At 40.0% G+C, this 15,187-nt stretch overlaps 1 protein-coding gene across 1 annotated transcript in view; it reads left to right on the top strand.

The window, feature by feature from the left end:
* The window catches only part of lgr6 (leucine-rich repeat containing G protein-coupled receptor 6), a 312,367-nt gene that overhangs the window by 225,620 nt on the left and 71,560 nt on the right, over positions 1-15,187 (top strand). Inside the window, exon 5 of the mRNA XM_073030423.1 lies at positions 12,192-12,407. Coding sequence (XP_072886524.1) covers positions 12,192-12,407 — 216 coding nt within the window. The remainder of the gene's footprint in view (positions 1-12,191; positions 12,408-15,187) is intronic.

Genomic DNA, 15,187 nt, shown 5'->3' on the forward strand with positions numbered 1-15,187 from the left:
TCCCCCCCATCTCCCCTCCCTGCCTCGTTTAAGCAGCAGCCCACCAGCAAAAAAAAAGCATCGGCACCCACCACCGAGCACTCAAGTGTGCAGCAAAAGCAACAGCAAAGACACAGACATGCAGTGCCCAAAGACTAAGCGTTCACCCGGTATTTGACATACCAGAGGTTATCTCTCTCCCAAATAAGGGAGAAAGAGATGTCTTCGTTTCACAGTGAGGGGGGAGTAAACCTCACTGGCTTATGATGTTAAAAGTCCATTGCATCACTTTTCCAAGCTCTGTGCCAAAGATCTCAGGTCTCTGGGCACATAGCCAAACTTCTTCCAGCTCCCATGACACACCGGTTTGGGACACCAACCTTCAATCCGCTCATCTCCGGAGCCTCGAGATCCTAGACCTCCAAAGGTGAGCCATACTCTTAGGCCGCGCCTTTGGCATGTCAGCTAACAGCCAGACATGATACCCCAAGAGCGGGTCCCATTCCCGCAAAGAACGGAAGTCAGTGTGTAACTCCAGGTCGGGTCTTCAGAAGAACCCTGAAAGGGGAAAATAGAGATATTAAAGATGGAAATAGAGCTGTTTCCAAAGATGCAAGAAAAGGAATCACCGTTTAGTGCCATCTCGACATCTTGGTTTTTGAGGGATATTGCGGCCTTGGTTAGGGAAATGAAGGAGATGCATAGCAGGAATCGGCAGGCAGGAACAAATGACGTACTTGAGAAGTATAAAAAATGTAAGGGGACACCTACAAAGGAAATCAAGAGGGCTAAAAGAACACATGAGATTGCTCCAGCAGACAAGGTAAAGGAGAATCCTACAGGCTTCTACAGATATATTAAGAGCAAAAGGATAGCAATGGACAAAATTGGCCCTTTTCTGGAAGATCAGAGTTGGAACCTCTGCATGGAGCCGAAAGAGATGGGTGAGATCTTAAGTGGATTTTTACATCTGTGTTTACTTGGTAGATAGACATCGAGTCAACAGAAGTGAGGCGATGCAACGGTGAGGTCATGGAGCCTATGCAGATTACAGAGGAGGAGGTGTTAGTTGTCTGCGGGCAAATTAATGTGGATAAATCCCCAGAGCGTGACAAGATGTTCCATTGTAACCTGTGGAGGCAAGTGCAGGAATTGCATGAGTCGTAGCAGAAATATTTAAATCATCCATAGTGACAGGCGAGGTACCAGGCAATTGGAGGATAGCCAATGTTGTTCTATTGTTTAAGAAAGACTCTAAGAATAAGCCAGGAAATTATAGGGCAGTAAGATTGACATCAGTAATAGGAAAATTATTGGAAGGCATTCTAAGCGACCGGATATATAAATACTGCATTTGGATAGACAGAAACTGATTAGGGTTAGTCAATGTGGCTTTGTACATGGCAAGTCATATCTAACCAATCTTCAAATGATTCAAATAATTCAATTTATTATCAGAGAATGTATACAACCTTAAATCCACGAAGCACAAAGGAATCCCCAAAAGAATGAATGACAGAAAAAAAATTAGAATCACAAAGCCCCTCTGCCCACTCCCTTGTGCAAGCTGCAGTAAATCATCAACCTCCCCTCTTAACTTCACCAAAAAGCGCCAGCGTCCACCACCCACGAAGCAACAGCAAAGCACCCTATAAGAGACCATGATCTACAGTCAACAAAAACTACTTTTTACCTGACAGTTCGACATGCCACAGGCTCTAACAAGAGACAGAGAGATGTCACCCACTTCAGAGTGAAAGAGGAGACTAACAGTTGCTGTTATGATGTTACAGTCTTCCGTGTCATTTTTACTTCAAGATCGCTTGACTATAGAGACCTCCGTCCGCAGCAAAACCCTGATGTTCCATCTCCCGCGATGCCTCAGTCAGCAACACTGGCCTGGAATCGGTTGTCCACAGGATCACACCCCAGAAACGCCTGGAGAATGCCAGTAAACAGCTGGTCGTGGAGCTCCAGTAGTAGGAACCCATGCACCGTGAAAAAGCGCAGTATGGAGTGCCGTTGCAGATAAAGGACCTCAATAGAACCCCAGCCACCTTGAAAAGGAAAAAAAAAGACATTAAAGAGAGGAATTTAAGCAGTTTCCGCAGATGAGCTCAAAGAGGCAGCCATTTGGTGCCATGTTAACTCTGACCTTATAGCATTTTTTGAGTGTGTTACCAAGGACGTTGATGAAGGCAAGGCAGTGGGAGTTGTCTACAAGGCCTTTATCAAGGTTCAGTATGGTAGATTGGTCAAGAAGGTTCAGTTACTTAGAACTCAAGATGAGGGATTAAATTGGATTAGACATTGTCTTCGTAGAAGAAGCCAGAGTGGTTGCAGATGGTTTCCTCTCTGACCGGAGGACCGTGATTAGTGGTGCACCACAGGGAATGATGCTGGATCTATTCACGGGCACTAGCCTACCCAGCATTGAGGACATCTTCAAAAGGTGATGCCTCAAAAAGGCGTCATCTGTCATTAAGAACCCCCATCACCTAGGACGTGCTCACTCCTCAGTGCTACCATCAAGGAGGAAGTACAGGAGCCTGAAGACACACACTCGATGTTTTACGAACAACTTCTTCCCAACCACCATCAGATTTCTGAATGGACAATGAACTCATGTACACTATCATACTGTTTTTTTTCTTTTTTCTGCTCTCATTTTGCACTACTTATTTATGTAGTTATTTACTTATATTTCTTATTGTAATTTATAGTGAGTTTTATTATGCATTACAACGTACTTCATGACAGATGCCAGTGATATTGAACCCAATTCTGATTCTAATTCTGTTTCTGATTCGGATAAGTACGTAGTTGAGAGGGGTATAGAGGACTGTGGTGTAGGTACCGTATATGGAACCAGGCAGAAAAACAAGTCAGAATATACTGGATGGGCCAAAGGGCCTATTTCTGTGCTGTAAAGTGCTCTAAGTGATTTTCTGCATCCTCCAACTTCTAACATCACCATTATCCACCAGGTATTGGGCAAGGGTGCCCAGAATAAAACATGACTATGCTTCACATCCTCTATGGCAGGATCACCTGTACAGATCATAACTCATTAATGAATTAATCGTTGAACTATTTATTAAAGTGGTTCAATATAAAATGTTTCAGAAGTGGGGGGCTTAACTGACATGTTTTGTAGGAACCTGAGATTTATACTTTGCTTGAATGAGTAGTGTTCTTACACTTGAAGGATACTCCTGCATTGACTTGCAATCTGACCCCTACTGTGGTTGCTGTTACAGGTCTCCTATATCCCTCAGTACAGAAGACCTCCCTTCTGAAATTTGCCTCAATGACAGAGGGCCAGGTCTCTTTCAGTAAATCTAGCGCCTCTTTACCTTTCCCCCGCAGCCTCTGTCTTCCCCATTACAACCATAATGTAGTTTATTGCTGAATGTTTACCAAGTGGGGCACAGTTAGTAGCTGATTCATTTCTTACGGAGGTCTGCGCACATCGTCATAAGCTGCATTCAATTGAGGCTGGTTCAGTCAGGAAATGAAAATAAAAAAAAAACACTGGAGAGAAGCAGAGCTTCTTTCCAGCAGACTTCTCTGAAAAAGAAATGGCAGTGTGCCTGACAGTAAGTGAACATCATAAAACTGCAGAATACTGATCACTTTCAATACTTTCTGATTTTTCAACACTCTGATTTTACACTTAGAGTGACAAAGCTCCAGCTCTCAATATTTGATTCTGGGGGTTACCGTAAGTATTCTAATATATGTTTGAACAATTTTACTACTTTTTCTGAACAATCTGATTCAAATTAATATGAAAAAACACACAGTCAGCATGCTAAAAAGGTAGAAAGCCAATTTCTGGGCACAGGATTGTAATATGAGCCAGGAGCTTCAAAATATCTTCACTCACCTCAATATTGAATTGATTCTGCAATCCCTTTCAAAGACTCTGCAGCTCGTGTTCTGAATATTATTTATTAATTCATTGTATTTGCACAGTGTGCCTTCTGTTGCACATTGGTTGTTTGTCGGTCTTTGTGTGTAGTTTTTCATTGACTCTGTTGTGTTTCTTTATTTCTACTGTGAATCCCTACAACAAAATGAATCTCAGGGTAGTCTATGGTGACATGTACATACTTTGGTGATAAATTTACTTTGAACTTTGAATATTTAGTGAGCACTAGATACATTAAAAACAGCAAAATGTGATAAACCTACTACTTGATGGCCTCTGTTTTGAGACACCATATAAGGTAAATATAAGAAATTGTCATTTAAGAATGAAGTAATGAGAAATTTCTTTGTTCAGAAACTTGTGAAAGTTTAGAATTCTAAACCATTTAAAGATGTGGATCATCGCTTGTTGAGTGTCATTCATACTGAGGTTGGTAATTTTTTTGGAATTGATAAATATGGGTATCAGGCGAAAAATGCAGAATCTCACAGTGGAACCATTTACCATCTGCTGCTTTTCTTGGCTTTTTTCAACATTTATGAAGACAGAGTCAACAATTCAATTTAAATTGCAGCATCACAAAATTTCTTCAAGGTTGATTTTTCTTCAACAGGTAACGTTAATGATGGATCTATATATTCCTAATATGGAATAGCAAGTATGTGCTCGGGAACTGTGAAAAATGAAGAAGTTCTCAAAAGAGTCAAGTTCTATATGTATATGTAGTAACCTATATTGTAAGAAAGAGAAGCTGAAAATGTCCAGAAGTTAAATGGTGTGCCAAAACCTGTGGTCACCCTTGGGCAAGGTGTAGCATCTGCTTAGCTCCCTCGATCAGAGTCAGTGTGAAGCCATGGTAGCAGGTGGTGGATGGTCATATGAGCAGCAGGTACATATCACAAGTCTTGGTTATGTGACCACTGACGCCAGGTGGACAATCTCTGAAGAGTATTGATAATGGCTGGGGTCATCCATCCAGAAGGTGGCAACGGAAAACCAATTCTCTAGAAACTTTTGCCAAGTACAATCATGGTCATGAAAAGACCATGATTGCCCATGTCATATGAATGGACACATATATCATCATACTCTACCCTGAGATTTGTTTTTTTTGCAGGCATTCACAATAAACTGAGCAAATACATTTGAATCAATAATAAAGCAGGTTCTGATGCAGGGATTCCAGCATTTTTGTGGTGCCAGTCCCATTGTTGCCCATTAGATATGAGCCATTTCAGAGTCCAACCTACTGAAAACAACCTGTGCTAATTCACCTCATATCTACATTTCTAAAAAGAATGTAGTTAGATCACTTATCTAAACAGTGCTGAATGCCACTGTTCAAATTAGGGAGCAATGTTGATAACACAGATATAGCAATGGGTTCTCCATTTCACAGGAATGAATTTCACCATCCTGGGAAAGAGGTGGACATGAGTGGGGAACCAGGAATCCACTAATGGCTGAATCACTGAGAGGCGATGTCCAGAGAACTTAGTATCAGAGGAACATAGCTGCTTTGAGTAGAGTACTCAGGACATTTCATTCGAAAAGCTACAAGTTGCTACATAATTCTACATTTGCCACTTGGAATCATCCAGGAAACACAAGTGATCTTCATATCTAAGGGGAAGTGCTCAGACACAGATCTGTGACTGGAGCTCGGTCCACCTCAGAAGGTGGTGGCCTCTTCCAGCAATGTCCTTGTTGGCACGTGTGCTTGGTGATGTTTCCCTCATGTTGATGCAGGAAAATGGCTGCTGTTCGATCATTGAGGAACAGGCTGTCACAGACAGTTCTCCTCATTCCTTCTTCACCCTCCAAATAAAATATTCCTTTGTTTTCTTCCTCTCTCCCCCTAGTCCTGATTGTGTTGTAGGACTAATTAGATTGATGAAAGCACCCACTAATCTTCTATGACTATGAATCTAGGGTAGCACCGAACTACAACTTCTACTGAGTCGCAGCTCAGATTTAATTATTTTAAGTTAATCTTTAAGTTTGTAAGAACATACTTGGGGACAGAGAAGGGAGTTAGAGGGCCATTTTAAGTTTTAGGGAAAAGGATGTGATTAGTTCAGGCCAGAGTCTAAGCCTCAGCTCCACATTAAAAGCATCATGGGACATCGATGGTCATACTGCCGGAGAGTGGACGAAGATTCCCCCTCAGGTCAGCAAGTTATCAGAGGGTTCCAGAGTTGGAGTTTCATGCAGGCAGGAGGAATAAGTTCCACTGACCTCCAGGCTTCATGAATCAGTGAGACTGGAGTTTGAGGCCTAGTGTTCAGTGATTGGCATGTCCTAGGATAGGATAACACTGAGGATCGAGGACCAAGGGTTGCATTGGAAGTCTGGAAGCTGAGGCCCATTGACCGGAGCCAAGTTTGCAAATATCTGCATGTCCACTAGTGAGGTTGAAGCTCGGTGTCTACAGCCCAAGAATGAGTCCTCTGGAGGTCATTACGAGGGTTAATGGATTGTGTATGTGAGTGAGTGCGAGGGAGGAATGAGGTTTGTTTTGCTGTTGTTATTTTATTAGTTATTGTGTTCTGTGTTATTTTACTGAGCATTGTGAGATATGCTATGCTGACACCTGGATTTGTGGTGACACTTGTGAGCTGCCCCAGCACACCCTCTGACACGTTGGTTGTTATTGCAAACAAAACATTTCTCCACATAGTTCATCGTACGCATGACAAAATAATCTTGAGTCTCCCGGAGGCATTGAAGCTCTGAATTTCAGTGTCCAGCTCCTGCAATCCTGCTCTGACTTCCTGATCAATGAACCTGCTTGTAAAGATGCATCCTTCAAATAGAATCGCTTTATCCTTGCTGTTCAAACATGGTATCTACACCGTATGGAACTTGCATCATGTATGAAACAGTTTCTCAGCGTTGACATTAATTTTTCATTGTATAAAATTACCAACATTCTACATGTTTTGGGTGTGGAGAAACCACAACACCGAACATGTTTTTATGTCAGGGTGTGCTACAAGATAGCAGTCATGCTTTGCAGTTGGCATAATGGTGCCATTTAATTTCTTACGGCTTGGAACACGTACTTTATACCATTTAATTTCTTTTGGCCAAGAAGTCCAAATATTTGAAGCCTCAGGAAAAATTTATTTTTATTCTACAGAGCAAGTGCAGGAAAGGGAGGGGATGTGAGGACAAGAATGTTTAAAAATCTGTAGCTATTGAAGGTATCAGTGAAATATTGCCACAAGAACATTTCTGCTGATTAGAATAAATCTGGCATCTTTCCAACTTCACTCATTTTGTTGACCCAACCATTAGGAACGACTTATCTTTAGTGTAACTTTGATTTAATGAACCGTGGAAACAACATTAAAGGGTTTATTTCACCTTAAACTTTGAAATCCTAGTTGAATGTTATTTTTACATTTCTAGATGAGTTAATGCTTGGCACAAGATTCAAAAATAAAGTCCTGTAATATAATACTGAGATTAAATGAGTGAAACGTCAATTATATATGAAATTTGGAACTCTGGCAGAAGTGAGATGTTTTTTCAACATTCTTTTTTATGATAATCAATGGACAAAGCCACCATAATTACTAGTAAAATATAGGTTTTGTAATGGTACTTAGCTTCTATTTCCAGCAAGCCTATACTAATCTTTCTTTGAAGTTTGCAATAGAGAAATAGATTTTGAAAAATAATTTCTATTTTGTGATGGATGGAAATTTTGAATTTAATTATAATTATAGCAAAATTTGTGCCAACTGCCTCATCAGAGTATTTTTTAAGCAGACTTTGCTATGTATGTTACATAAGTGTAGGTTGTGATGCTAATCGGGAAATGAGTTTTAGTATCGTGGACAGAACTGTACATGTAAACACTCACTATGTCTCCTGTGCCTTTTAGTCTTATCGTGATACATAATGAACATTAGTTTTAATTTTTTACTAAGGAAACCTTTCAGAACATTTATCAAGATATCATATTGACAAAGATAGTTGTGAAAGATTCGTAGAAGCAAATTTATCTTAATTGTAGAAGAACCAGTATTTAATAATTAAAACAATTAAAATACATTGAGAAATTGGTGGAAGTGTATTAATGTGTGTACTGTTCTAAAGCATGGTTAACTCGCTTATATGGACATCCTTTGTTGCTCCACATAGTGGCATCTATTCTGAGTTCGCCGTGATCCATCTATTGCTAGCCAGGTTCTAGTATCAAATACAAATTGGCAGGTGAAATTTGAAACAACTACCTCATCAAGGTGCTAAGATTAGACCATGAAGTAGATGTCCCAGGGCTGTCTGATGAGGCTAAATAGCCTTTTACACATCAGACTTGGAAGAATTGTGATTGTAAATTATGCTCAGAAGAAGCAAATATCTGCAATATCACTGAATGGTGTGCGTGAGCATATATTTACATATATAAATATATATATTGTTATCCACAAGCGTGTCACCTGTGAAAAAAACACAATTACATCAGCTGCACTTTTAGAGTTCTCTGTACTTTCTGCAGATTAGTTCCTGGACTGAGAGGTTGTTCCATCACAAATGGCTGAAAGAATTAGACCTATATTCTTTGGAATTTAGAAGACTGAGGTGTGATCTCATCAAAGCAAGTAAGATCCTAAGGAGACATGGCAGAATAATAAGATGTTTCCATTTGTGGTAGAGTTCTAAGGGAGGAGATATATTTACAAATAATGTGCAGGCATGTGAAACATAGGTTCATGAGTACTTCATATATGGTGAATCCATGAAATTCTGTACCCATGAGGACTGACTGTCTGTCAAGTCTTGTTGTCTGGGTTAACTAAAGAGGAAGCAAATTCTTTTCGAAACATTAGGAAATTAGAGCTACAGTATGTTGAACAAGGACAAGAAAGGAGAGGATCACCTGTGATCATATTCAATGATCAACCAAGCTTGATCAGCCAAGTGGCAAACTCCTGGTCCTATTTTTTTGTGCTTCCTTGCATTGTCTCGTGTTAGATACAAGCACTTTTGACAATGGTTGAATATATGCAGTTGCTGAATAATCTCAGAGGCACCTTATAGCAATTACTGGTGCATAATGTAACTTGCTCATTTTTGGACTCTAACTTCAGAATTGCTCTTTTACATAAATAATATTTTTCAGGTAATTTCTGTGCATTTTATAATTTAACAGCAAATCTGTATATGTAGAATATAACTGTTACGTGATCCTTCGCAAATGATACAAACTTTTCTGTACATGAGAATATATTTAATTAAAGCAGTCATTAAGGCCCAGGCAAGTAATGGAGGATACATTGTTAAATATATTTAAGACACAGTTAGATAGATTTTTGCATTTTAGGGGAGGGGAATTGTGGATTCTGAAAAAAAAACAGGTAGGTGGAGCTGAGTTTATGGCCAGTTCAGCCATGATCGTATTGAATGGTAGAGCAGGCCCTAAAGGTCAGATGGTCAACTGCTGCTCCTAGACTGGACTGCCAACACAGATGCCTTGTGCAGGAAGGCACAGAGTCGACTGTACTTCCTTAGAAGGTTGGCGTCATTCAATGTCTGTAGTGAGATGCTGAAGATGTTCTATAGGTCAGTTGTGGAGAGCACCCTCTTCTTTGTGGTGGCGTGTTGGGGAGGCAGCATTAAGAAGAGGGACGCCTCACATCTTAATAAGCTGGTAAGGAAGGCGGGCTCTGTCGTGGGCAAAGTACTGGAGAGTATAACATCGGTAGCTGAGCGAAGGGCGCTGAGTAGGCTACGGTCAATTATGGAAAACCCTGAACATCCTCTACATAGCACCATCCAGAGACAGAGAAGCAGTTTCAGCGACAGGTTGCTATCGATGCAATGCTCCTCAGACAGGATGAAGAGATCAATACTCCCCAATGCCATTCGGCTTTACAATTCAACCGCCAGGAGTTAGATATGTTAAAGTGCCGGGGTTAGGACTCAATGTATTAAGTAAACTACTTAAGTAAACATATTTTTACTGAATTAAGTATTGTATGTAATTAGTTTTGCTATAACAAGTGTATGGGACATTGGAAAAAATGTTGAATTTCCCCATGGGGATGAATAAAGTATCTATCTATCTATCTAGTTCTTTGTTCTTAATCATATTTTATCACATTAAAAATCTAAGAGTAATGCAGGTTTAAGGTAAAGGAAATAGAGAACAATATTTGAACCTGGTATTTCAATACATTGGTATCCCACTTAGTTTTCCTTAGAAATATGTTGGTTAAAGTGTTACTTGCGTCAATACATCTAAGTGCATTGTTTTTATTAGTACATTATTGCTTTAAAAGATGCATTGACGCAAGTAACACGTTAGCCAACATGTTTCAAGGGAGAGCTAAGTGGGATACCGATGTATTGAAGCAATTGTGATCCATGCCAGGTTCAATATTGTTTTATATTTCCTTTACCATAAACCTGCATTGCTCTTAGTTTTCTAAATTGATAAAATAATAAATGTTTATGAATTGGTTATGTAGATTTCCTATCATCCTAGAACATAGATCAGAGGAATCAGCAAAATTACACCAAAAATTCTTATCATCTGAAGCAGGGATTGGTTAAGAGGTGCTTTTTGTGGGAAATGTCATTGGGAAATTGGAAACAGAGCTCATACACCCAGCAATAGTATAACTATATAGCTATACAACAATAATAGATAAATTTGTTTATTTAAGAGGTGTAGCCATTTTCAAATGTGTACATGAAATGAATAGAATGATTTTTAAATGAGTTTTACTAATTTACTTTTAAGTCCTCTCTTTGCCACATATGTAAAGTTACCTGCAAGGTTTGAGTGGCCAGGTATCATGTTAACATTGAGGTGTTCCAAGTTTAAAGGGTTTGTTCATTTCCTGATCAAGATTGCATGGTAAATGTTCACTTTAGGTGATCGTACTATAACGGAAGTCAGCATCTGCCTGAAGAAGGGTCTTCATGTTTATTTCTAACATGTGTTGTGATCAATTGTTTCAGCAGTACAGTGCAACAGATTAAAAAAAAAATCACAATCAGTTACGACAAAAATAAAGTAAATAAATATTGCAAAAAAAGAATAGTGAAGTTGCGTTCATGGGTTGAGGGACTGTTCAGGACTTTGGCTTGTGTGTATTCAGGATAATACTGCATTGGAGAAAAATGATTCAATTTCATATCAGTTTTGGTTATTTGTCAGATATCACTTATGTTATTTCATCCACTTTGCTGAGTATTCACTCCCAATATCATCAGGATATTAAGACCACTTTACAAAATGGGCTGCAACATTTCCCCTGTTCCTGACCTTCCAGGGCATGAGCAGAAAGTGCATGGAAAAGGCATCACCTCAAGCCGCCATTCGGATTTGGGCATTCTGCAGATGCTGGAAATCCAGGGCAGCACACAAAAATTGCTGGAGGAGCTGAGCAGGTCAGGCAACATCAATGGAGAAGAATAAGCAGTCAATCTTTCTTGCCAAACACTTCCCTCTGGTGACCTTCTTCCTTCCCTTTATCTCATGGCCTCTGTCCTCTCCTATCAGACTCCTTCCTCTTCAGCCCTTTCCACCTATCGCCTCCCAGCTTCTCACTTCTTTCTTACCCCTCTCCCACCTACCCTCACCTGGTTTTACTTATCACCTGCTGATTTGTACTCCTTCCCCAACCCCCACTTCCTATTCTGGCTTCTTCCCCCTTCCTTATAAAAGCTCTTGGCCTGAAATAGCAACTGTTTATTTTCCTCCATAGATGCTTCCCGACTTGCTGCATTCCCCCAATATTGTGTATGTGTTTCATTGGAAATTTACTGCCTTGCTTCAATGTATTGCCTTCTATCACTGCACCTTATGTGATGTCAGTGTGTACCTTTACCACATAACTGCAGCAGGTCAAGAAGGCAACTCATTAATTAACAGAAATTAATTGCTACCTTTGACACTGAAACCAACATCTTGACAACACATCCTAATAACATGGGAACAGAGTTTGCCATTCAAGTACTTGAGCTCCACCTCCCATTCAGTTAAATTTTTACTGGTCTCAACTCTACTATCTAGTTCAGTTTAGTAATTCTTTACACCCTTTCCTGATAAAGTCCTGACAATCTATTTTTCAATGAAAAAGATTTTGGACAGAATTGCGCATTTATGCCACGTCATATACGTTGATTGAACACCCTTGCTCTGAGTTCTATAAATTTACGTTATTAGTATGTGCCTTGAAAAAATTACCTTACCGCCATTTTTTTTTTTGCAAATCATCAAAGAAGGAAAGTAATTGGAATGTCATTGTTCTTGCAGGCGCCTGGATGCAAACCTGATTTCAGACATACCTCAGAACAGCTTTGAAGGTTTGCAGTCCCTTCGGCACCTCTGGCTCGATGATAACGCCCTGACTCAGATTCCTGTTCAAGCGCTCAACAACCTGCCATCACTTCAGGCCATGACGCTCGCTCTCAACAAAATAGCATACATCCCTGATTCAGCATTTGTCAACTTGTCCAGCCTAGTTGTACTGTAAGTACTGAGTCATGTCATTTTGACACCACTCTCCCCAGCATCAAAGGTAAATAAGAGATATGGGGAAGGTAATTAGGAGGAGCAGAGTGTAAAGGAACAAAGGATGTATAATTAAATTCTGCTCACTAAAAAGAGGTCAAATACCCATTGTCTGTATGGTTTTTCCAGTTTTCACTTTGAAAAGAGCAGCATACAAGCCTCCTCAAGCCAAGATAAAAACAGAAAAATGGTGAAAACACCCAATGAGTCTGACAGCATTGGCAGAGAGAGAATCAAAGTTAATATTTTTGTTGAAGGCCTTCATCAGAACTGGGAGAAACACAGAACAGGTTGTTTTTAAATTGCAAAGAAGATGGGGAAAGATGGATTAGGCAAAGGGGAATATCTTCAATAGGCTGAGGTCTATGTTGCCATGGGGATAAGTTCCAGAGCTACTCTCGTTAATCAGCAATTAGAATGAGATAAAGTGAACAAAATCTATTAAATGAGGGGAATAGGAGAGCAAGAACACAGACAAAGAAACAGAAAATGTGCAAAATGCGGCACTGAAAGACATGACCAACAAGCCAGACAGACAAAGAACTACATATAGATGACCTTCAGCAGAGATAACCATTTCTGATAGAAACAGAGAAAGTGAAGCTACCTGAAGTTACAGCATGAGATACTAAGTCCAGAAGGCTGCTGAATGTCAAGATAGAAGATGAAATACTGTTCCTCGGGCCCATATTGGACCTCATTCTAAGAATGCAGGAGATGACAACAGAGATGAAAGAGAGAGATGGAATATTACAGTGTCCAGAACAGGATGCTTTGATTCACCACTGCAGATTGGACACAGATCCACCACAAACCAGCTGAGCCTGGCTAACCAAATAGAGACGTAACCACAATACTGCGCAGTAAGTAGCTTGTAAGGAGTGAAAGAGCCACTGCTTCACCCAGAAGGATTGCTTGGGTTCCTGAATGATTAGTAGGTTCAGTATGACATCTCCTCCAGTTGCTTGAGGAAGTGATACAAAAAGAGTAAAATGGCTGGTGGAGATGGAAGATAGAGAGATTCCATGAAAAAGCTGAGTCATTGGTGGGGAAGAGAAAATGTCTAGTGGTAAAAATTTCTTGAAGCTGGCAAAATTGTTAAGGATGATCCATTGCATGTAAAAGCTGATGCAGTATGTGAGGATCAGTGGATCTCTGTTCTTGCTCTGTGAGGGATTAAGAGCAGATATTCAAGAATTAGATGTTATCCAGTGATAGAGAGCAAGCCATAATTCTGGGAGGACAAAAGAATCTCAGATACATCGGTATGGAAAGTATCTCCCCTGTCATTCAATAATGAACTCTTGCTTACATTTTAAGCATAGCATCTTAAATGTGTGAAAGGCAGTGATCTTCAATATTCACTGTGCTTCAGTTTCTTCAGTAGTGACCCGATTTCAAGATTAGCTTTATGTTAAAGATTGGTTTTATTTGTCACATGCACATCGAACAATTCAGTGAAATGCAGTGTGTTGCATCAATGAACAAACTCAGCCTGAGGACGTGCTAGAGTTAGCCCACCATTATTTCCACTCTTTGGCACCAAAATGGTATGCCCACAACTTATTAACCATAATCTGTACGTCTTTGGGTTGTGGGAGGAAATTCATGCACCCTGAGGAAACCCATGCTGTCACGGGGAATAACGTACAGACTTCTTACAGGCGGTGGTGAGAATTGAACCCTGATTGCTTATTACTGGCACTGTAAAGCGTTACACTAACTGCTATGCTGCTGTGTCACACATGGTACTGGGACAACCACGGGACATCTATAGGGTTCCTTCTATGCTCTGTCATTTAGAAAAAGAAGGAAAATCTGAAGGTGGTATAAGTTCCTGAGAAAGAAGAAATTAGAACAGATTTATACTTTTTGGTGATGTTGGTTTGAGGGTTAAACACCAGGCACTTCACAAGTGCTTTCCTCTGGTTTGAATATTGCCACATAATCTTATAACGCAACAAAAAAGGTAAGATAGGGTCTCAATTTACTGTTTCATCCAAAAGGCTGCACCTCCAGCCGCATAGTGTTCCATGAATACCGCAGTGAAGTATCAGTGTAAATTATGCACCCTCGTCTCTGCAGAGGGGCCTGAGCCCATGATTTTTTTAAAATCGGAGCTATCTGCTGCTTGTTCCCTCTGTACAGCAGAAAAATATTTTCCTGAACAATGTACGTTATTCAAATAATGAATGCCTTTTGGAAGCCCAAATATGCAGGTGAAAAAAAAATCTATCAAAGGTGTTATTTCTAACAGCTCAATTGTTCAAACTGTGTGTTATGTGGAAAAGGTGTCAGAAGTTGCAAGGCACAATTCCAGTTTTCTAACCCTGGTTAACATTCACTGGACCTAAAAAGCATTTTGACTGTGTTCGTTTGCTGAAGTGTTGCAGAAGTATTGTACCAAGAAGAATGTAAGGATTTTTTTTAAGTCTTCTTAATTACTGGGAAATTGATGCCAGGTCTTTTAATTCAACCGCCACTGTACAGGAACACACATCAAAAGCCACAGAGTGATCCTGTTGCGATCCAGCTGCCAAAAGTACAGATATTGCTCTGTCCTGAAGCAAGAGAAAGTGTGATTGCTCTAAGGGAGTTGTCAATTCTCTTTTCTTTCCATGTAGAGCTCATCCACTTTTAATCACAGCACAATGGGATGATGTAAACAACAGGCTTAATTGTGAATAATTTTACTGGTATTCCTTTCAAATTTGGTTTCCTCTAATATTCAAAGGGAG

Source organism: Hemitrygon akajei, chromosome 27, assembly GCF_048418815.1.
Source record: "Hemitrygon akajei chromosome 27, sHemAka1.3, whole genome shotgun sequence".
Classification (NCBI taxonomy): Eukaryota; Metazoa; Chordata; class Chondrichthyes; order Myliobatiformes; family Dasyatidae; genus Hemitrygon; species Hemitrygon akajei.